General features: G+C 45.7%; 1 protein-coding gene across 1 annotated transcript; it reads right to left on the bottom strand.

Moving 5' to 3' along the window:
• Positions 1-1,652: 1,652 nt before the first annotated feature.
• Positions 1,653-21,837, bottom strand: atp6v1g1 (ATPase H+ transporting V1 subunit G1). Its single transcript, XM_028808782.2, has 3 exons — positions 21,670-21,837; positions 7,927-8,027; positions 1,653-2,163 (listed from the first exon to the last, which is right to left on the bottom strand). Exons 1-3 carry the CDS (start codon positions 21,749-21,751, stop codon positions 1,990-1,992), a joined length of 357 nt encoding a protein of 118 aa, XP_028664615.1. The 5' UTR covers positions 21,752-21,837; the 3' UTR covers positions 1,653-1,989.
• Positions 21,838-22,143: the final 306 nt, after the last annotated feature.

The following is a 22,143-nucleotide window of genomic DNA, read 5'->3' as shown; positions in this document are numbered from 1 at the left end:
CAAACGACCAGGACTGAGACCCGAGTGGAGCCGAGTAACGGGCGACACCTCAGCACCACACCGAAGAGGGTGGTTTTTTTTTTTTTTTTTCCTGCCACCAACCCCCAAGTTTGACCAGTATGAAGATTAATGTCACACCCATGACAGAGCAATGGCAGCTGAAGGGCCCGACGCAGCAGAGTCACTACTGGCATTTGTTTATGGGATTCGAACCGGCAACCTTCCGCTTGCCAGCGCTGAACCCTGACCTCAAAGTTAAGACAAACATCAAAACAGGTGGCATGTCACAAACTGACCGGATCACAAGTCACCAAGATGATGTAAAATGAAGGCCAGGACTTCAATGGCTGCTGAAGTCGTGTAACGTGACTCGGGCTTAACTCGCCAAGCTTGGTGGACGGAATGGCCTCCTGTCACCTGTCGACTCCTAATGTTAGGACACTGCGGACGAGGACAGGCCATTCAGCCCAACGACGCTCGCCAGTCCTTTCCACTTCTCTCTCTCTATTATAATAAAACACATCCTGGGACGCGATGCGACGTCCTCAGAGAGACACTTTCACATCCCGCGAGACGAATCTTTGTGCCAAGAGATGGAGCCGGAAATAAAAGACAAAGAGTAGATGACAACGTAGAATGTCGTAAAGAATTCAAAAACGTTGGCGTGATACACAGGCAGAGCAGCTTAGAGATAATGGAGGTAGGAAAATTCAAAAGTCGCAAAAAAAAAATAATGGTAAAGATCAAGAAACAGAAATTACTACTCGGTGAAATAACGGAACAACGAAAAGAGATCGAATATATGGACAGAGGTGATATGACACAAGTGTGGAGATATTGTGTGGCTTTAAACTTTAAGTCAGAGACGTGTAGATCGTCTAATTCGTGTTGCCATCAGGGAAAAGCGGCGTTTCTGTCCAATGAAGAGGAGAATCTGCGAGAATTAAAAGATTGGTTGTTTGCGAGTGGCAGAGACGTGAAGTGACTGGCACGTAGCGCAGGCCAGGGGGTTGGCGAGCGAAGCCCCCTAGTCTTCCAAAATAACATCAAGTCGAGTTTTGAAGGTCCCTAAAGTCTCACTGTCCACCACACTGCTTGGTCGTGTATTCCAAGTAATAATAATTCTTTGCATTTATATAGCGCTGTTCTCACACTCAAAGCACTCCGCATTTGCAGGTTAAGGGCCCAACGGAGCAGAGTCCCTACTGGGATTTACGGGATTCGAACCGGCGACCTTCTGATCGTCAGTGCAGATCTCTAGCCTCAGAGTGTCTGCCGTTCTGTGTGTAAAGAAAAACTTCCTAATGTTGGTGTGAATTTTCCCCTTCACAAGTTTCCAGCTGTGTCCCCGTGTTCTTGATGACCTCATTTTAAAGTCACCGTCTGACCCACTGGTCTAATCCCCTTCAGTCACTCAGGTCTCCTCATCATCTCCTAAAGGCTCAGCTCTTTTAATCTTTCCTCCTAACTCATCCCCTGTAGCCCTGGACTCAGCCTAGTCACCCGTCTCTGGACCTTCTCTTGTGCTGCTCTGTCTTTTTTGTAGCCTGGAGACCCAAGCCTGCACCCAGGACTCCAGACAAGGTGTTATAACAGACATGGCGTCCCCTACCTGCAGATGTTTGTCACAGTAACACACCACGGCCGAGCAGTGACCAAATAAAGTTTTATTTTTAGGATGAACTCGCAAAACACAATGAAGGGGTGAGTAAGGAAGGGATGGAATGACACAAGAAGATGAACAATGGAAACGATTCCACTTTCCAGAAGTTACTAAACCTCGATGACCGAGTCGTCATCTGTCTGATGTGACACACACACACAGGGACACACCTCACACACACAACCCGCTTACCGGTGACAGCACTGGGAAACAAAGCATTAAATCGAGCTGCCATCCCTCGCGTCCCGTGTGCTCCTAGAGGGGGGTCTATACTCTTTTAACATCTCTAATAAATATTGGTCTTTCCGGAAACGTTGGGAGACGCTTCAGCCATTAATGCGGTAGTTGATGTGAATCTCTGGTTTGATTTCACAGACTAAGCTGAGCAAGTGGCTGACGACGGCTTCTCGGTTCTGCTGGTAGTTCGCCTGGATGATCCGGATCTTCTCGTTCGTGTCCTTGTCCACCTCCATCGACAAGTTGCCATGCGATCCAAGAGCCTTCGTGTCACAAAAAGAGAAAAAAAGAAAATTTAATTCTCAGATGGGGGGAAAAAAGAAACCTGTAACCGTGCAATAATTCACTAGTGAGAGCAGAAAAGAGCAAGAAAAAGGGTGAATAGCAAAAGGCCAAATATGGCGTCTACACCTGACACAAAACGCCGTCAGCTTCAGTGCTAGTTAGCTTAAAGAAGCTTTTGTCACAGGCTTGTCTTAGGTAAAGAATTTAGGGGTAACTGTTGACTCTGACCTGAATTTTAAATCACATATCAATCACATCTACTGTGGGAGGAGAACACGGGGACAACATGCAAACTCCATGCAGGGAGGACCCGGGTTTGTACTGTGAGGCAGCGGCACTACCACTGCGCCACCGTACCACCCGCTGCTAGAATCTTAACTGGGAAAAGAAAATCTGAGCACATCACCCCAGTCTTAGCGTCACTACACTGGTTACCTGTGCCATTCAGAATTGACTTTAAAATACTGCTGATGGTTTACAAAGCCCCAGGTCCTCCCTGTGTGGAGTTTGCATGTTCTCCCCGTGTCTGCGTGGGTTTCCTCCCACAGTCCAAAGACATGCTGGTTAGGTGCATTGGCCATCCTAAATTGTCCCTAGTGTGTGTGCCCTGTGGTGGGCTGGCGTCCTGCCCGGGGTTTGTCTCCTGCCTTGTGCCCTGTGTAGGCTGGGATTGGCTCCAGCAGAATCCCTGTGACCCTGTAGTTAGGATGTAGCGGGTTGGATAATGGATGGATGGTTTACAAAGCCTTCAATAATCTGCTCCATCTTATATGTCAGAATGTCTGACACCTTACACTCCAAAATCGTAACCTTAGATCTTCAAATGGAGGTCTGCTTAGAATCCCAGGAGCTAAACTTAACAGAAGTGGCGAGGCAGGTGGCCTCCTGCTGTTACGCATCTCAAATCTGGAATACGAGTTTACCGATAGAAATTCGCCAGGCTGATACGGTGGAGCACTTTAAACAAACTGCTAAAAACTCGTTATGTTAACATGGCTCTCTCACAGCTTCATTTTAGTTTAATCCTGAGGCTCTGGATATTCAATTAATTATCATTATCATTCCTGGTGGCTCTAAATTCCATACTAACCCCTAGTTTCTCTTCTGTTCTTTTTCCAGTTTTCTGTGGTGTTGATCTGCGCCCCCAACACCTGATCAAAGCACCGTGATGTCCCCACTGATGGATTAAAGGCCAGAAGTCCACATGACCGTCCTCATCAAGCTCTTCCATGTGAACCCTGAATACCATGAGGACTGATCGAGGTCATTGATGTTGGGTAGAATGCCTAGAGGGGGCTGGGCGGGTGGTCTTGTGGCCTTGGGACCCCTGCAGATTTTTTTTGTTTTTTCTGTCCTCCCTGGCCATTGGACCTTACTCTTATTCTATGTTAGTGTTCTCCAATTTGCTTCTCTTACAGTGGGGCAAAAAAGTATTTAGTCAGCCACCAATTGTGCAAGTTCTCCCACTTAAAAAGATGAGAGAGGCCTGTAATTTTCATCATAGGTAGACCTCAACTGTGAGAGACAAAATGAGAAAAACAAATCCAGAAAATCACATTGTCTGATTTTTAAAGAATTTATTTGCAAATTATGGTGGAAAATAAGTATTTGGTCACCTACAAACAAGCAAGATATCTGGCTCTCACAGACCTGTAACTTGTTCTGTAAGAGGCTCCTCTGTCCTCCACTTGTTACCTGTATTAATGGCACCTGTTTGAACTCGTTATCAATATAAAAGACACCTGTCCACAACCTCAAACAGTCACACTCCAAACTCCACTATGGCCAACACCAAAGAGCTGTCAAAGGACACCAGAAACAAAATTGTAGACCTGCACCAGGCTGGGAAGACTGAATCTGCAATAGGTAAGCAGCTTGGTGTGAAGAAATCAACTGTGGGAGCAATTATTAGAAAATGGAAGACATACAAGACCACTGATAATCTCCCTCGATCTGGGGCTCCACGCAAGATCTCACCCCGTGGGGTCAAAATGATCACAAGAATGGTGAGCAAAAATCCCAGAACCACACAGGGGGACCTAGTGAATGACCTGCAGAGAGCTGGGACCAAAGTAACAAAGACTACCATCAGTAACACACTACGCCACCAGGGACTCAAATCCTGCAGTGCCAGACATGTCCCCCTGCTTAAGCCAGCACATGTGCAGGCCCGTCTGAAGTTTGCTAGAGAGCATTTGGATGATCCAGAAGAGGATTGGGAGAATGTCATATGGTCAGATGAAACAAACTCTACTCGTCGTGTTTGGAGGAGAAAGAATGCTGAGTTGCATCCAAAGAACACCATACCTACTGTAAAGCACGGGGGTGGAAACATCAGGCTTTGGGGCTGTTTTTCTACAAAGGGACCAGGAGGACTGATCCGTGTAAAGGAAAGAATGAATGGGGCCATGTATTGTCAGATTTTGAGTGAAAACCTCCTTCCATCAGCAAGGGCATTGAAGATGAAACGTGGCTGGGTCTTTCAGCATGACAATGATCCCAAACACACCGCCCGGGTGACGAAGGAGTGGCTTCGTAAGAAGAAGCATTTCAAGGTCCTGGAGTGGCCTAGCCAGTCTGCAGATCTCAACCCCATAGAAAATCTTTGGAGGGAGTTGAAAGTCCATGTTGCCCAGTGACAGCCCCAAAACATCACTGCTCTAGAGGAGATCTGCATGGAGGAATGGGCCAAAATACCAGCAACAGTGTGTGAAAACCTTGTGAAGACTTACAGAAAACGTTTGACCTCTGTCATTGCAAACAAAGGGTATATAACAAAGTATTGAGGTGAACTTTTGTTATTGACCAAATACTTTTTTTCCACCATAATTTGCAAATAAATTCTTTAAAAATCAGACAATGTGATTTTCTGCATTTTTTTTTTCTCATTTTGTCTCTCATAGTTGAAGTATACCTATGATGAAAATTACAGGCCTCTCTCATCTTCTTAAGTGGGAGAACTTGCACAATTGGTGGCTGACTAAATACTTTTTTGCCCCACTGTATGTATCTATAAATAAAATCCAATGTCCATCTGTCCACTTTTCTCAAGAGGACTACTTCACGGATTTAGATTGTTTTTTTTTTCTTCTACAATTTGCTTGAACATTCCGGTTGATTTTGCGACTTCTCTCATCTTGCTAAGTATCAGAGTTTGCGTGTGGCACCCAATATTTTCGCGAATCCGAGAGAAAGGCTGGGGGCCAAGGGGAGGGAGAAGCAGGTCGGGTGGGACCCTCCTCACTCACGCGCCAGCCGCCATTCGAGTTGCTCGACCTCTCACCACATGTTGGAGTGCACCTTGCCTCCGCTTAGCTTGCACTGCCTGTTTGTTCAGCAGACATCATCATCTAGAGATTGTTAAGGAGTAACATTTGACATTTTTGAGACAGAAAGAGAGAGATCAGAGATATGTGTGTTTTAGAGGGTAGCTGCTGATTGGCTGAGATATCATGGCCATGTGCTCTTCTCCCCACGCAGGAGACGCTCACCCGTCAGAGCTGAACACCATCAGATACAGTGATGACGTCTGACGTTAAAGCGTACCTACCTTCTGCTTTGCCAGAATTACATTTCTTTTTATTTTTTTGTGATTTTAAAAGTTTGTCCCGTTTCACTATAACACAGGCAGAGCTGTAGGGGACAGCTAGTCTATAGATATAAATATGGAGACACTTGTGTGGTTCTGTGCTCCTTACTGACCACTCAGATCCAGCAATGAATGGCATCTGGTGATGCCACCTCTGTGTGGTCTCAAGTCTCAGTCCAGACTATCTTCATGTATACAGTCATATGAAAAAGTTTGTGACCCCCTCTCAGCCTGCATAATAATTATCTTTATTGTTGAAAGGAGAGTCATCAGTGGTATGTCTTTCATTTCCTAGGAACATCTGAGTACTGCAGTGTTTTCCGAACAAAGATTTTTAGTGACGCAGTATTTAGTTGTATGAAATTAAATCAAATGTGAAAAACTGGCTGTGCACAGATGTGGGTCCCCTTGTCATTGTGCTGATTTGAATGCCTGTCACTGCTCAATGCTGATTGGTTGATGAGCTCATTAAGCCTTGACCTTCATAGACAGGTGTGTCCAATCATGAGATATAAAGGTATTTAAGGTGGTCAATTCCAAGTTGTGCTTCCTTCCCTTTGACTCTCCTCTGAAGAGTGACAGCCTGGGATCCTCAAAGCAACTCTCCAAAGATCTGAACACAAAGATTATTGAGTCTCCTGGTTTAGGGGAAGGCTACAAAAAGCCATCTCAGAGGTTTAAACTGTCAGTTTCTACTGTAAGGAGTGGAATCAGGAAATGGAAGGCCACAGGCACAGTTGCTGTTAAACCCAGCAGGTCTGGCAGGCCAATAAAAATCCAGGAGTGGCATATGAGCAAGATTGTAAGAATGGTGACAGACAGCCTACAGATCACCTCCAAAGACCTGCAAGAACATCTGGCTGCAGATGGTGTATCTGTACATCGTTCTACAATTCAAACATCTGTATGGCAGGGTGATGAGAAAGAAGCCCTTTCTGTACTCACACCACAAACAGAGTCGCTTGTTGTATGCCAATGCTCATTTAGACAAGCCAGATTCATTTAGAACAAAGTGCTTAGGACTGATGAGACAAAAATTGAGTTATTTGGTCAAAACACAAAGCACTTTGCATGGCGGAAGAAGAACACCGCATTCCAAGACAAACACCTGCTACCTCCTGTCAGATTTGGTGGAGGTCCCATCATGTTGTGGGGCTGTGTGGCCAGTTCAGGGACTGAGGCCTTTGTTAAAGTCGAGGGTCGGATGAATTCAACCCAAGAGCAAAACATTCTTCAGGATAATGTTCAAGCATCAGTCACAAAGTTGAAGTTACGCAGGGGTTGGATATTCCAACAAGACAATGACCCAAAACACAGTTGGAAATCTACAAAGGCATTCATGCAGAGGGAGAAGTACTAGAATGTTCTGGAATGGCCGTCACAGTCCCCTGACTTGAATATCATCGACAATCTATGGGATGATTTGAAGCAGGCTGTCCATCAAATTGAACTGGAGAGATTTTGTATGAAGAATAGTGAACAATACCTCCATCCAGAATCAGACACTCATCAGAGGCTATAGGAGGACAGCGTTGAGAGGTCATAAGGATGCTCAACTAAGTATTGATGTCATATCTCTGTTGGGGTGTCCACATTTATGCACCTGTCTAATTTTGTTATGATGCATATTGCATATTTTCTGTTAATCCAATAAACTTAATGTCACTGCTGAAATCCTACTGTGTCCATAAGGCATGTCAGATATTAAAAGGAAGTTCAGCCAATGAGAAACAAAAATCCAAAGAATTAAGAGGGGTTCCCAAACTTTTGTATATTATTTGGTGAAACAAGCTTCCCACCTCCATCTGAACTGCGGACTCCCTCAATGTGTTCAGGAAGTCTTTGGAGACCCTCTGGTTTAGTGATGTTAGCTGTTAGGTTTTGTAAATCTGCACGTCGCTTGTATGTTGTCTTGAGCTTTTTCAGCTGTGGAAATCAATTTTGTACCCTTGTCCTGTCACGCTTGTTCCCAAACAGCCCCCAAACTGATGATGTTGACCTCTTTTGTAAGTCGAAGTGTCAGCTAAGCAGGTCAATGGAGATGTAAATGTCGGCGCAATGAAAGAACTTCTTGGAATAAGACGGCTCAGTGAAGGCACTGCCATGAGTCACAGCCGTCTGGTCTCGCCTCACCCCCCCCAAATGTACGTACCGTGGCCTCTTTGGTCTTGAAGTCCTTCTCCCTTTGCATACGGTACTGCTCGACCTCTGCTTGAGCTTCCTCTTTCGCTTGCTTCAGCCTGCGATTCTTTCCTGTGAAACAGAAGACAGTGAGTCATCAGACCGCGCCGTTTCAGAGTCATCGCTTTTTTCCATGATTACTGCCCAAGTGACTTTTTGTCACCTAGGAAAGAATAAACTTGAGAGGAACAGTAAAGTCACTGAAACCCCTTGACAGGTCAAGTCGCTCACAGACTCCGACACATCTGCCCCACTTTCTACTGGAAGGCTCGACACTCCAAGTTCACTTTTTTGTTTAAAGAATCGAAGTTTTGTGATGTGTGTGTCACTTTAGATAAAAAGCCAATTAAATAAAAGCGTAAGCGACGAGATCTCGGAAAGACAGATTCTCGCTAAGAGTGGTGTGGTCAAGTGACCTGAGACCAGTTGTCTGCCTCACTCAGACCTTCACCCTTCACACGTGTGGACAATTCCTGCAATTTAACAGTGAAAAAAATTGACCCGATAGTTCCTCTGGTTCAGATGTGCCACGATCGTGTAATCTGCCATGGCATCCTCAGGTACAGCACATGACCGAGAGGCGACCCAATTGAAAAAAACAAACAAAAAACTGCTAATTTAGTGGACAACCTCTGAAGTAAAGAAGCTCGTGTCCTTCCATGTCACCTAGAAAACGGTACGGCCCACTCGCCATCAGCCGCCGATTTAATCCAACCGGAAAAAAGGGGCGGAGCAGCAGTGCGGCAAGCAGCTGGTGACGACGTAGTGGCTTTGCCAGGACAGCGGAGACGCAGCGGTGGCATTCAGCTCCACGTTATGAACGGCTTGGGCGCTGGTGCCACGGCTTCTGTCATGTGTCACCTGAAGTGCTAATTGGGTGTCATATAACGTGCAAAAGACAAGAAACAGAAGGATAATTCAAAAAAGGCACTATATAATTAATGCATGGATAGATCAGAGAGGCACAGCACAGTTAATAGACAGCTCAATTATAAAGGCGCTATAAAATTCACAGACAGATCAGATGAGAAAAGTGCTATATAAAATGTAAAGAATTATTATTAAAGGCACTACATAATCAACAGTCAAATAGAAAGGCACAATATAATTGAATGACAGAGCAGAAAGACACTATATAGTTAATAGTTAAATTGATCAGAAAGGCAATCTATCTGCCTATTGATTATAGTGCCTTTCTAATCAGTTTCCAATCTATCTGCCTATTGATTATAGTGCCTTTCTAATCAGTTTCCAATCTATCTGCCTATTGATTATAGTGCCTTTCTAATCAGTTTCCACTCTATAATCAATAGGCAGATAGATTGGAAACTGATCAGAAAGGCACTCTATAATCAGACAGATTAGAAAGACCATGCATAATCAATAAACAGACCTCACAAGGCACTTTATGATAACTGATTTCCAGACCATAACAGCTTTACATGATCGAGACAGACGGAGCACAAGTCCTGATTTGTATTTTTCATTCATTTTTTGTTATCCTTTGTCCAGAATGGATTCTGATTCTCGATGCGGGACTTTTAAACCCCGGTATTCCTGATTTTGAAATGTGATATTTGACAAACTTGTCATGTATTAGCATTTGGCTGTAAAGCCATTTTGTTTGTTCCTGTGGCTCCTGTTGTTGTGATGCAGATCCCAGTTGCCAGGGGCGTGTCATCAAAGGTCACAACCTGGAGGGGTTAGAAGGTCGTCAGCGGCCATTTTGTTTTCGAGTTTGCAGATAGAGCTTCACATTCAGAATCTTTCCGGGCCTTTTGCTTTTTGATCTCTTGCTGTCGGGTTTTGACTTCTGAGTTTTGATTTTGTTTGACTTTTGCTTCCAACCTGTTTGCTTTTTGACTACACGTTCCTCCTGGTCCTTTACATAAAAAATTTTTACCAACGGTTGTGGCGAGCGTCCTCTTCTACGCGGTGGTGTGCTGGGGAGGCAGCATAAAGAAGAAGGATGCCTCACTCCTGGACAAACTGGTGAGGAAGGCAGGCTCTATTGTAGGCATGGAGCTGGACAGTCTGACATCTGTGGCAGAGCGATGGGCGCTGGTCAAACTCCTGTCAATCATGGAGAATCCACTGCATCCACTGAACAGGATCATCTCCAGACAGAGGAGCAGCTTCAGAGACAGACTGCTGTCACGGTCCTGCTCCACTGACAGACTGAGGAGATCACTCCTCACCCACATTATGCGACTCTTCAATTCCACCCGGGGGGGTAAACGTTACCATTATAAAAAGTTATTGTCTGTTATACCTGCATTGTTATCACTCTTTAATTTAATATTGTTATTATCAGTATGCTGCTGCTGGAGTATGGGAATTTCCCCTTGGGATTAATAAAGTATCTATCATATAGTGCCTTTCACATCTATCTATCCATCCATTATCCAACCCTCTATATCCTAACTACAGGGTCACAGGGGTCTGCTGGAGCCAATCCCAGCCAACACAAGGCATAAGGCAGGAAACAAACCCCGGGTAGGGCGCCAGCCCACTACAGGGCACACACCAGGGACAATTTAGAATCGCCAATGCACCTAACCTGTGGGAGGAAACCCATGCAGACACGGAGAGAACATACAAACTCCATGCAGGGAGGACCTGGGAAGCGAACCCAGACGGGTCTCCTAACTGCAAGGCAGCAGTGCTAACCACTGTGCCGCCCATCTATCTATCTATTTGCATCTTCTTGCTAATAAGGAGCCATTAAAAACTGAGGATACGGCTGTTTGAGAGTAAAATAAGCAATAAGGGTTCAAAATCTTAACAAGCAAGATAACTAAGATAAAGCAGAAGTGTTACTTGAGCAATACGGGCTTCTCATTAAGCAATTGGGTTGGAACAAAAACCTGCAGCCACTGCGGCCCTCCAGGACTGACTTTGCCCACCCCTGTGTTAGCGTATGTGGAATACAAGACAGCAGACAGACGAGCTTCTCCTCCATTTGTGAGGCTCAACTCACACGCCTGCTCCTCATTCCTCATCACTATGCACTGAACTTCCAGCTGAATGCTCATTGGCTCTCCACTCTCACACGCAAAGAGCCCGCCCCCCTCCGATCAAAGAGGAAATCAGATGCAGGCTCGTTTGTCTCCATCACACTGGATGACTGGGAACCACAGACTGGCTAAGATTAGGCACATGACAGTTACTGGAACAGTCGTCTAATGTGACATGGGCCTCACCAGCAAGAAGATCCAATCGTCTCTCTATGTACAGTGCATCCAGAAAGTATTCCCAGCGCTTCATCACTTTTTCCACATTTTGTTATGTTACAGCCTTATTCCAAAATGGATCCAGTTAATTTTTTTCCTCAGAATTCTACACACAACACCACATAATGACAACGTGAAAAAAGTTTACTTGAGATTTTGGCAAATTTATTAAAAATAAAAAAACTGAGAAATCCCATGTCCATAAGTATTCACAGCCTTTGCCATGAAGCTCGAAATTGAGCTCAGGTCCATCCTGTTTCCCCTGATCATCCTTGAGATGTTTCTGCAGCTTCATTGGAGTCCACCTGTGGTAAATTCAGTTGACTGGACATGATTTGGAAAGGCACACACCTGTCTATAGAAGGTCCCACAGTTGACAGTTCATGTCAGAGCACAAACCAAGCATGAAGTCAAAGGAATTGTCTGTAGACCTCCGAGACAGGATTGTCTCGAGGCACAAATCTGGGGAAGGTTACAGAAAAATTTCTGCTGCTTTGAAGGTCCCAATGAGCACAGTGGCCTCCATCATCCATAAGTGGAAGAAGTTCGAAACCACCAGGACTCTTCCTAGAGCTGGCCGGCCATCTAAACTGACCGATCAGGGGAGGAGGGCCTTAGTTAGGGAGGGGACCAAGAACCCGATGGTCACTCTGTCAGAAGTCCTCTGTGGAGAGAGAACCTTCCAGAAGGACAACCATCTCTGCAGCAATCCACCAATCAAGCCTGTATGGTAGAGTGGCCAGACGGAAGCCACTCCTTAGTAAAAGGCACATGGCAGCCCACCTGGAGTTTGTCAAAAGGCACCTGAAGGACTCTCAGACCATGAGAAAGAGAATTCTCTGGTCTGATGAGACAAAGATTGAACTCTTTGGTGTGAATGCCAGGTGTCACATTTGGCGGAAACCAGGCACTGCTCATCACCAGGCCAATACCATCCCTACAGTCAAGTATGGTGGTGGCAGCATCATGCTGTGGGGAACTGGGAGACTAGTCAGGATAAAGGGAAAGATGACTGCAGCAATGTACAGAGACATCCTGGATGAAAACCTGCTCCAGAGCGCTCTTGACCTCAGACTGGGGCGACGGTTCATCTTTCAGCAGGACAACGACCCTAAGCACACAGCCAAGATATCAAAGGAGTGGCTTCAGGACAACTCTGTGAATGTCCTTGAGTGGCCCAGCCAGAGCCCAGACTTGAATCTGATTGAACATCTCTGGAGAGATCTTAAAATGGCTGTGCACCGACGCTTCCCATCCAACCTGATGGAGCTTGAGAGGTGCTGCAAAGAGGAATGGGCAAAACTGGCCAAGGATAGGTGTGCCAAGCTTGTGGCATCATATTCAACAAGACTTGAGGCTGGAATTGCTGCCAAAGGGGCATCGACAAAGTATTGAGCAAAGGCCGTGAATACTTATGGACATGGGATTTCTCAGTTTTTTATTTTTAATAAATTTGCAAAAACCTCAAGTAAACTTTTTTCACGTTGTCATTATGGGGTGTTGTGTGTAGAATTCTGAGGAAAAAAATGAATTGAATCCATTTTGGAATAAGGCTGTAACATAACAAAATGTGCAAAAAGTGATGGAGATCTGTGAATACTTTCCGGATGCACTGTATATTTCTAGATCTACACAGAATGCCCAGAGAGTTTGGACATGTCATTGTTGTCATCGTGTATACTCCTCCTCGGGCGGACGTGGAGATAGCGAGTGACATCATCCATTCTGCTGTTGCTAAGTTACAAACACAGCACCCCGAGGCACTTGTGCTAATCGCTGGAGACTTTAACCATGTGACGCTGGACAAAACATTACCTGCATTCTCCCACTATGTGGACTGCAACACCCGGGGAAATAAGACTATTGATTTACTGTATGCAAACGTTAAAGACACATACAGCGGCACCCCGCTGCCTGCGCTTGGGAAAGGAGATAATAACCTGGTTCTGCTTCAGCCTCACTACAAACCAAAAGTGAGAGTCCTACCTGTAACCACACGATCATTCAGGAAGTGGACCCCGGAGGCCGAGAAGGCTCTGAGAGAATGTTTTGGAACTACAGACTGGGATATCCTGCAGGGATCACATAGTGATAACATTGAGGAGGTTGTTGACTGCACTACTGACTACATCAACTTCTGTATGGACATTGTAGTTCCAGTAAGAACTGTACGCTGCTATGCTAACAACAAGCCATGGATTACAAGTGACATCAAGGGCCTTTTGAACCAGAAAAAAAGGGCTTTTAAAGACGGTGATCAGCATGAGCTCAAGCGCGTGCAGAAGGAACTCCGAGTCCAGATCAGGGCTGCGAAGGAGCAGTACAGGAGAAAGCTGGAGCAGAACTTGCAGAACAACAGCATGAAGGAAGTGTGGGATGGGATGAAGATCATCACTGGCTGCAGCTCAAAGCGGGGTACCACCATCGAGAGAGACGTGAAGAGAGCAAACCAAATGAACATCTTCTTTAACAGGTTTGACCACCCTAACCCACTCTCACCTCAGAGTACTGCACTCTCTACACATCCTTCTGCGGATACCAACATAGGAGAGACATCCCCACCCACAATAACAACAGCGCAAGTGAGCAGAGAGCTGAGGAAACTTCGTGCCAGCAAAGCAGCAGGTCCAGATGGAGTATCGCCACAACTGCTGAAGGTCTGTGCATCAGAGCTGGGGAGTCCTCTACAGCGCATCTTCAACCTGAGCCTGGAACAGGGGAAAGTCCTGAGGCTTTGGAAAACATCTTGCATCACCCCAGTCCCAAAGGTATCACATCCTAGTGAGCTGAATGACTTCCGGCCTGTCGCTCTAACATCACATGTGATGAAGACCATGGAACGGCTGCTGCTTCACCACCTGAGGCCACAGGTCCAACACGCCCTCGACCCTCTGCAGTTCGCATACCAGGAGAAGGTGGGAGCGGAAGATGCCATCATCTATATGCTACATCGATCCCTCTCCCACTTGGACAGAGGCAGTGGCGCTGTAAGAATTATGTTTCTAGACTTCTCTAGCGCCTTCAACACAATTCAACCTCTGCTCCTTAGGGACAAGCTGACAGAGATGGGAGTAGATTCATACCTGGTGGCATGGATCGTGGACTATCTTACAGACAGACCTCAGTATGTGCGTCTCGGGAATTGCAGATCTGACATTGTGGTCAGCAACACAGGAGCGCCGCAGGGGACTGTACTTTCTCCGGTCTTGTTCGAGTTATATTGGAAGTCCGATGTATATAGGCTGGAGACCTGCCACGTGCAAAAGTTTGCTGACGACACTGCTATGGTGGGCTGCATCAGGAGTGGGCAGGAGGAGGAGTATAGGAACCTAATCAAGGACTTTGTTAAATGGTGCGACTTAAACCACCTACAACTGAACACCAGCAAAACCAAGGAACTGGTGGTGGATTTTAGGAGACCCAGGCCCCTCATGGACCCCGTGATCATCAGAGGTGACTGTGTGAAGAGGGTGCAGACCTATAAATACCTGGGAGGGCAGCTGGACGATAAATTGGACTGGACTGCCAATACTGATTCTCTGTGCAAGAAAGGACAGAGCCGCCTGTACTTCCTTAGAAGACTGGCATCCTTCAACATCTGCAGTAAGATGCTGCAGATGTTCTATCAGATGGTTGTGGCGAGTGCCCTCTTCTACGCAGTGGTGTGCTGGGGAGGCAGCATTAAGAAGAAGGATGCCTCACGCCTGGACAAACTGGTGAGGAAGGCAGGCTCTATTGTTGGCATAGAGCTGGACGGTTTGACATCCGTAGCAGAGCAACGGGCACTCAGCATACTCCTGTCAATTATGGAAAATCCACTACATCCATTAAACAGTGTCATCTCCAGACAGAGGAGCAGTTTCAGCGACAGACTGCTGTCACTGTCCTGCTCCACTGACAGACTGAGAAGATCATTCCACCCCCAAACTATGCGTCTCTTCAATTCCACCAGAGGGGGTAAACGTTGAACATTATTCAAGTTATTGTCTGTTTTTTACCTGCATTTTTTATTACTCTTTAATTTAATATTTTTTGCTGCTGGAGTATGTGAATTTCCCCTTGGGATTAATAAAGTATCTATCTATCTATCTATCTATCTATCTAAAGAATTCAAAAACATTGGCGCGATACACTGGCAGAGCAGGTTAGAGATAATGGAAGTACGAAAATTCAAAAATCTCAAAAAACTGACAGTAAAGATCACATTAGCGCAAACAAATGGAAATTATTACTTGGTGAAATAACGGACTGCGGTGGGTTGGCACCCTGCCCGGGATTGGTTCCTGCCTTGTGCCCTATGTTGGCTGGGATTGGCTCCAGCAAACTCCCGTGACCCTGTGTTCTGATTCAGCAGGTTGGAAGATGGATGGATGAAATAACGAAACAGTGAAAAGATATTGAACATATGGACATAGGCGATATGACAGAAGGATGGAGATATTGTTCAGATTTAAACCCTAAGCGTGTGATTTGTAGATCGTCTACTTTGTGTTGCCATCAGTAGTGTTTCTTCCCAATGAAGAGGCATATCTGCGAGAACTAAAAGATTTGTTGTTTGGTGAACGTGAAATCCACACACACGACTGGCAGGGATGAGTACATGGAGAGAGTGTTCAGAGGATGAAATGAGAACATGAAGGACCACCATGTAAAGGGGAAAACATAAGAAAGCTTTACATTTATAGGGTGGCTTTCTCACTACCCAGAGTGCTTTGCTAAGTAGGTAGGGTGCCACTTCAAGCACCGCTAATGTGCAGCACCCACCAAATGGATGAGATGCCAGTACACTCACCACATGTGAGCAATTAGGGGGTGCAGGGGTGAGAGACGGGGGATGATTAGGGGGACCAGAATGACCAGGCTGGGGTGGGCAATTTAGCCAGGCTACTCTTTATGAAGGCTGCCCAGGGAGTCGGGACCCCGGTTTAATGTCTCATCTGAAGGATGACGTTGATTGATTTCACAGCGCGGTGTCCCCTGTCACTGCTCTGAGGCATTGGGATCCTCGCACAGACCGCCGGGTAAGCGCCCCCTGCTGGCCTCTCCAACACGTCTTCCAGCAGCCCCCCAAGCTTTTCCTTAGATGGTCTCCCACCCAAGTCCTGGCCGGGCCTGCACATGGCGAACTACAGATGGGTGACCCCTTCTGAAGTGCAGACATGTCATGACCGCCACATTCCCCGTGACGCCTTGAGCTGAGGACCACTAATGTGCAGCACCCACCAAATAGATGAGATGCCAGTACACTCACCACATACTTCACATATACTTTGACCCCTGCTTGCTTCGCTTGCCAACAGCCCGGGGTGCACTACGCGCCAGCCACTTCACATCGCCAAGGAGATGTGGACAGAACGGCTGCTGGCTTGCTGCTCGCTCCTCCTGCCGAGCTGCATGTCCATCATTTAAAAGCCTGTACAGCAGCTGTCCTTCTGTCTCACGTGACGTCAAATGGTCTTCTGAGAAGATCACGTCTCGACCCAAAATCTTGGGAGGGAGACTAGAGAGACGAGACTTGATCTTCTCGGAAGACCATTTGACGTCCCGTGAGACAACATTTAAGACAAGTTCACGGACATCTAACCTAGCAGTTGTTGGATTGCTTTTAGCAGACACGCTTCATGTGCTCCCAGCTCTTAAAACAACGACAAGCAGAACACGCAGCTCGCCAGCAGATGATCCGAGCGCTTCTCCTTAGCGTGTGCTCAGATCCCATCCCTGCGTTATACATCCTGAATGAAAGAGATTTAACCACACACGGGGCCGGAAATAAAAAAAAGTTTAAAAGAAAAAGTGAAAATAACGCATATGTAACAATACCCATGAAAATAACTAATTGTAAATCCGGTAAACCAAACCCGGGGGTGGGCGAGCAAAGCCCCCTAGTTTTTATTATAATAGAGAGATGTACATACATCTTATATATACTGTAAACGTCTACACGTAGAAGTGTGTCTGTCTATCAGGGCCGGAAGTGTGAGGCTACAACATGAAGCTGAAGGAAATCGATTCAATCGCCAAAGTGAAACCTCCGAGGAGACAGAAACTCACTTAGCCGCGGATACACAACCGATGCAATTGATTGATTCAAGCACCAGAGTCCATGGTTTCTAGGAGCCCGGTCTTTTTACAGCACATACTTACACGGCTTCTATATATGAGATACGTAAAATCCAACGTCTGCCTGCTTTTCACGAGAGAACTACTTCGCAGATTTAAATCGGGTTTTCTTCTAGAATTTGCTTGAACATTCCGGTTGATTTTGCAACTTCTCTCATCGCGTTAAGTATCAGAGTTCGCTTGCTGTTCTGATTTATTTGCGCGAACCCAAGAGGGAGGCTGTGGGCCGAGGGGTGGGACCCTCCTCACTCATGCGCCAGCCTCTGTTCGAGTCGCTCTCCCTGTCGCCACGTGTTGGAGCGCACCTCGTCTCCACTTAGCTAGCGGTGCCTGTTTGTTCAGTAGACGTTATCATCTAGAGATTGTTAAGGAGTAACGTTTGACGTTTTTGAGAGAGCGAGAAATCAGAGCTCTGTGTGCTTTAGAGGGTAGCTGCCGATTGGCACAGATGTCACAGCCATGTGCTCTTCTCCTCGCGCGGGAGACACTCTCCTGTCAGAGCTGAACACCATCAGATACGGTGGTGACATTTGATGAGCATTACATTTTTCTTTTTAATTGATTTTTAAAGTTTGTCCTGTTTCACTACTACGTGGGCAGAGCAGCGGGGGGCAGCTAGTGTGGAATATAACAAAGTTTGTAAGCAGGGATGTGCAGTCGGTAAAGAAAACCTCCGACTCCTCCATTTGTAATTAGACTTTACATTTGTACTTACTATGCTGATTGAAAGCGCACCACCTATAAGATACGAGGAGTTTCTTCTGTGAACCTTTAAGCACCTTAACCTGCTCAAGTTTGGGTTTTAGCAGGGGTGTCGAACTCCGGGCCTGGAGGGCCACAGTGGCTGCAGGTTTTCATATTCTAACCCTTTCCCTAATCAGTGACCAGTTTTCACTGCTAATTAACTGATTTGCCCTTTGTTTTAGTAGCCCTGTTTTTAAGGATTCACTCCTCTGAATTGATTTGTTTCTTCATTAAATGACAGCCAAACAGAAATGAGACGTGAGACGAGCCAAGAGATGACCAGCTAAATTGGGTCTTCAAACTCCAACCAGCTTCTTAATGAGAAGCCGATTCTTGCTGTTAATTAAACTCGTTTTTTAATTCCATGGGTTGTTTCTGTTCTCATTCTGCCACAGCAGACATTTCCAAAATTGTTGATTTTCTGTTTTTTTCTAAGAACACCATCAACATGGAGTATGTGAATTTCCCCTTGGGATTAATAAAGTATCTATCTATCATATAGTGCCTTTCATGTCTATATCTATCTAATCCTGCCAACTATGCCAAAATGTCTATATCTACCTATCAGTCTATTATATAGTGCATTTTATATCAATCAATCAATCTATCATATACTGCCTTTCATGTCTGTCTATCTATCTAACATGTTCTGGTGATCTGAGAGATCAACCTTACTGAGACCTTCACCTTTCTTTATTTTCAGATATATTCAGATATAGCTGGTCATGTGGGCAGCTCGTTTTGTGTCTCATTATTGTTTTGCTGCTAATTAAGGAAAAACAAACAACAAAGGGGCCTGAGTCAAGATAATTAAAATTAAAAAACTGGTCACTAATGAAGAAGATGGTTAGAAAGAAAACCTGCAGCCACTGTGGCCCTCCAGGACCGGAGTTTGACTCCCTTGGTTTAAAGGGTGAAGTCATGTGGCTGTGGCTTTTTTTATATCCATTATCAAATAATACTACAAAATTTAAAAAGAGGTCATCTTAATACATAATTCGCCTGCCTCCTCACTCACTCACTCACGTCCGTCCGAATCCGAATGCGCAGTCGCCTTCTGTCCAGCTGCCCGAAATACCTTACGAGACCGACATCCAACCCCAACATCGCGGCAGGCGGCGGATTTACGGCCGCAAAAATTCAAAGAGAAAGGCGACTTCGATTAAAGCTCTAGAGGCCTGAAAGGCGATTTCAACTACAGCTCGAGGCCTAATTACGCATTCTGATTCAACTACGCATTCATTCAATAGACCTATATCAGGTTTGTGGTGCTTATACTTTATTACTATTCCATATTGTACTGGAACATTCATCATTCAATATTATACTATAGGCCTGGAAAATTCATCAACTAACAGTACAAGCCTGTACAGTAATGAGTGAAGCGGACTACAGTCATTACAAAACAACTTCTTCGTTACTTATCATTTGTTCTTCATATACTGCTGACACAAACTCCTGGCCGTTTCATCTTACGTTGTCGAAACGGGCTCTTTGTCTGGTATTTTTATAATTAAATTGAATTAGTATATGTGAAAGTGGAAATTACAACACATTATAATAAAACTTACATTTGGTCAGACTCTGAATATTTTAAATCGACTCCTATACTCCAGTAACCCACTAACAGACTCCACAGCCCTCTTTGATGTAAATGACTTTTTACAGTTAAGGAATGAATTCTTCCACAGTCTCTCACCCTTCCGCCATGTTCTCAGCAGGAATTATTTTCTCTCATTCACTTAATAGTTCAACAGCTTAGCCACCCGAGCTATGGCACGATTAAGGAAAGAATGAAATTGCGGGGTAAGCCGAGCCGTCGTCTTGCATTGGTAACTGCGTGGCGGGCACAGCGCCCAAGGCAGGAGAGCGTGAAGATGTGGCACACGCTGCACTCGGATATTCACCTTCCACTGTTAGCCCCATGGCTCTCGCAGAATGGGATGGGCCCCTTAACACCGCTTACTCGGCGTCTCCTGGCCATCTTCTGTGCCAAGCTGAGTGCTTTACCCGTTTTTAATTGAAAATCGACGGACCCGTTACACGACTCTCCCACGTCTTTCAAGGTCAAGTGCCTGCTCCTGGCTATTTGTGGTCCTCAAGAGCCCATCTAAGTGGTCTCAACTCAGCAGACGGTCATTCTAATGGGACAATTTCACATCTTTGTTGATATTCCTACATGTAACTTCACACATGATACTACTTACTTTTGTTTCTCTTTTATAATGTTCTTTTTTTTTTATTCCAACTTGTTTTTTCATTAATTCTTAAATGTCCTAATTCATAATTTTGCAGGTCATATATTATTCTGTCATTTAGGATTTAATTTGTGATATTAGTTTGTGCAGCACGGTGGCGCAGTGGGTAGCGCTGCTGCCTCACAGTTGGGAGACCTGGGGACCTGGGTTCGCTTCCCGGGTCCTCCCTGCGTGGAGTTTGCATGTTCTCCCCGTGTCTGCGTGGGTTTCCTCCCACAGTCCAAAGACATGCAGGTTAGGTGGATTGGTGATTCTAAATTGGCCCTAGTGTGTGCTTGGTGAGTGGGTGTGTTTGTGTGTGTCCTGCGGTGGATTGGCACCCTGCCCGGGATTGGTTCCTGCCTTGTGCCCTGTGTTGGCTGGGATTGGCTCCAGGAGACCCCCGTGACCCTGTGTTAGGATATAGCGGGTTGGATAATGGATGGATGGATATTAGTTTGTATCCAGTGTTACTAATTAGATAGATACTTTACTAATCCCACGGGGAAATTCACATACAGTTTGATCTTTTTCTATGCCTTTCCAGTGTTACTAATTTGATCTATTTCTATTATTCATGATACATTATTATTGTGAATTTCCCCTTGGGATTAATAAAGTATCTATCTATTCCTTTTGTACCCATTCAAACACTTGTAAAGCACTTTGAGCATGGGAAAGGCGCTATATAAATGAGATGCACGGTTATTAAGTTAACTCCCGGGAGGCCAACCTTTCAATTTTAGTTTATTTTAGTATCGGCCTCTTCACTGAGGACTGGCCTGAGCGTTATGACACTAAATATAATCGCATAAAAATACAAAAGGGGGGTGGGAAGAGGGCAAACAACACCCCCCCCCCCCGGTGACTTGTTAAGAACAAGTCCTACAAACTGCAACACCCGTCAGACAGGGCCGAGTCTCCCCTGCCGGACTCTCACGGAGGACCGGTCCTTGGCAGGCAGGGTGCGCTCCTCCACAGCCCCCCTAAACTACGGGTGGCTCCCCTCGCCCTTCCTAAACTTGCCCACAAGCGGACAGAGGGCTTCCTCGTCTACAGTGCTCTCGGCTCTGTCATCACTGGCTCTTCCACGTACTTACGAAAGACGCTATACTGACAGATCTACCGAGGCCTGTGCGTTATGGGGGCTGGTAGCGTCTTATTTTCAAAAAGAGTTTGTCCGCCGATGCCCAGTTTGAGTTTGAGAGGAAGCCTTTGTTATTTTTTCACTAATTGTTAGACCTGACATTAACTTCCTTAAAAGTTTACACAATTTCTGTGGTCAAGTTTCGTTCCCTCTTGCACGGACTGAAGGGGCTCCTTCAGTGAAAGCATCTGCAACTTTTAAAGACAGGACCGGGACTGGCGTTAGAGACTCACGTTTTCGGGCCTCGGCCACCTTCTCCGCCGCTCGCTTTTCGGCCTGCAGCAGCTGCTGGACTCCCTGAGACTGACTAGCCATGATGACGAGATGTTTGTGAAAAGATGAGCTCTGAGCCGACTCTCTCCTCTTCGACACAACTATGAGCAGCCGGGGTCAGCTGACTGACTTGGTGTGAGTGCGTGCGTGCGTACGTACGTAAGTCAGTGCGCAAGCCCTACGTAACCCCACCCCTTTAGACGGCCGGCGCGATGTTTCCTGTGCTTTGCTTCGAGTTTTCGATAACCGAGACGCTGCTGCCACCTGGAGGACTAATAAAATATAAGCGAGCTGTTCAGTTCGGCTGATTTAATGTGAATCTTGCATCTGTTAGAACAAGCAAACAAATATATTCTCTTTATTTTTATGTTTATACATTAAAAAATTGTTAAAAATAATAAAAATATAAAATAAACATAAAAAACTATCCCTTC

Source organism: Erpetoichthys calabaricus, chromosome 9 (assembly GCF_900747795.2).
Source record: "Erpetoichthys calabaricus chromosome 9, fErpCal1.3, whole genome shotgun sequence".
NCBI lineage: Eukaryota > Metazoa > Chordata > Cladistia > Polypteriformes > Polypteridae > Erpetoichthys > Erpetoichthys calabaricus.
This window is presented reverse-complemented; position numbering and strand designations above follow the sequence as displayed.

Bases quoted from the DNA above. Each gene is read 5' to 3' on its own strand.
- atp6v1g1 (XM_028808782.2), bottom strand. From the start codon at position 21,751: ATGGCTAGTCAGTCTCAGGGAGTCCAGCAGCTGCTGCAGGCCGAAAAG. The intron at 8,028-21,669 runs GTGAGTCTCTAA...TCTGTTTCACAG, and splicing joins GGTGGCCGAGGCCCGAAAAC to GAAAGAATCGCAGGCTGAAG. The intron at 2,164-7,926 runs GTACGTACATTT...TGTGACACGAAG, and splicing joins TCAAGACCAAAGAGGCCACG to GCTCTTGGATCGCATGGCAA.